This window comes from Olea europaea, unplaced genomic scaffold (genome assembly GCF_002742605.1).
Source record: "Olea europaea var. sylvestris unplaced genomic scaffold, O_europaea_v1 scaffold3463, whole genome shotgun sequence".
Classification (NCBI taxonomy): domain Eukaryota; kingdom Viridiplantae; phylum Streptophyta; class Magnoliopsida; order Lamiales; family Oleaceae; genus Olea; species Olea europaea.
Genome location: NW_019253712.1, coordinates 47,076 through 48,047, shown reverse-complemented (window position 1 = coordinate 48,047; position 972 = coordinate 47,076). Strand labels below are relative to the sequence as shown.

At 49.8% G+C, this 972-nt stretch overlaps 1 protein-coding gene across 1 annotated transcript in view; it reads left to right on the top strand.

Annotated features, from left to right (window-relative positions):
* The first annotated feature begins 6 nt into the window (after positions 1-6).
* Positions 7-972, top strand: part of LOC111386211 — a 10,305-nt gene continuing 9,339 nt past the window's right edge. The window contains exons 1-3 of the mRNA XM_023010664.1: positions 7-492; positions 595-711; positions 845-884. Coding sequence (XP_022866432.1) covers positions 23-492; positions 595-711; positions 845-884 — 627 coding nt within the window. The 5' untranslated portion in view covers positions 7-22. The remainder of the gene's footprint in view (positions 493-594; positions 712-844; positions 885-972) is intronic.

Here is a 972-nt window from a genome sequence, read left to right as displayed (position 1 = left end):
AGCTTGCTTCTCTCCTAGACTGATGGCGACTTATGTAGTGGTCGGCCTTCCCACCAGAATGCCTTCTTTTTCGAAGAGCCCCTTTACTAGTACTAGTAAGGGCGCAGAAAGCAAAAAAACTTGCGCGAAGGACGTTTTCTTCTCTGCCTTCTCCTCTCCAAAGGCCAAGGGAGAGACTGCATCCCTTTCCTTCGGTAGCTCTTTTGGTTTCCCAAGGATAGCGGTAGCTGGGGCAAAGCCCGCTTTCTTCGCTCCGCGAATGAGAGAGAAAGTCAGAGGAAAAAACACGATCTCTCTTTGCGAGATCCGAAAGTGGAGAACGCATAGCATTCTCTGGGCACATAGGATCAAAGGTAAAGCAGCGCTCTCTTGGCAGAGGCGGCAAGAGACTTTAGGGCTTGTTGGAGCTTCTGAGCATAACGAATCGAAGCCGAAGACGGATCAAGGCTTTTATACCAAGGCGATAGACGAAGGGCCGAAGGATGGAACGNAGTAGTCGGCATTCTATAAGCGACTTGCCGAGTCTACGAAGCTTTGCTTCTTCTAGTCGGCCCGTAATGCCTCCCTTCATTTGCTTGCCTCCTTCCAGCTCAGAATGCCTAATGCCTATTATCTAGTGCTAGAAGCTAACCGCCAGAAGCTCACCCTTCGGGTGTCGCTTCCAGCGCAGGAGGCCAAGCATTCTGCGTCACGTCCCGGCCTGGGAGCCCCGTTCGCCTTTACTTTATGAGTAGTACTTAAGTAGCTAAGTTTCCAAAGGTGAACAGCCCCCTGTCCTTTATGTAAAGGGCTTCTCAGAAAAGTAAGGAAGGACGCATTCGAAAGGCCGATCACTATATCATAGGCATTCTGGTGGTAAGACCGACGACTACACTAAGGAACAAGTAAGCTTGACTGAGCAAAGAAGTCAAGGAACGAAGCTGCTTCTCTAATAGCCCTGTTGAATAGGAGGGCGAAGGCTTTTTGAAAAAG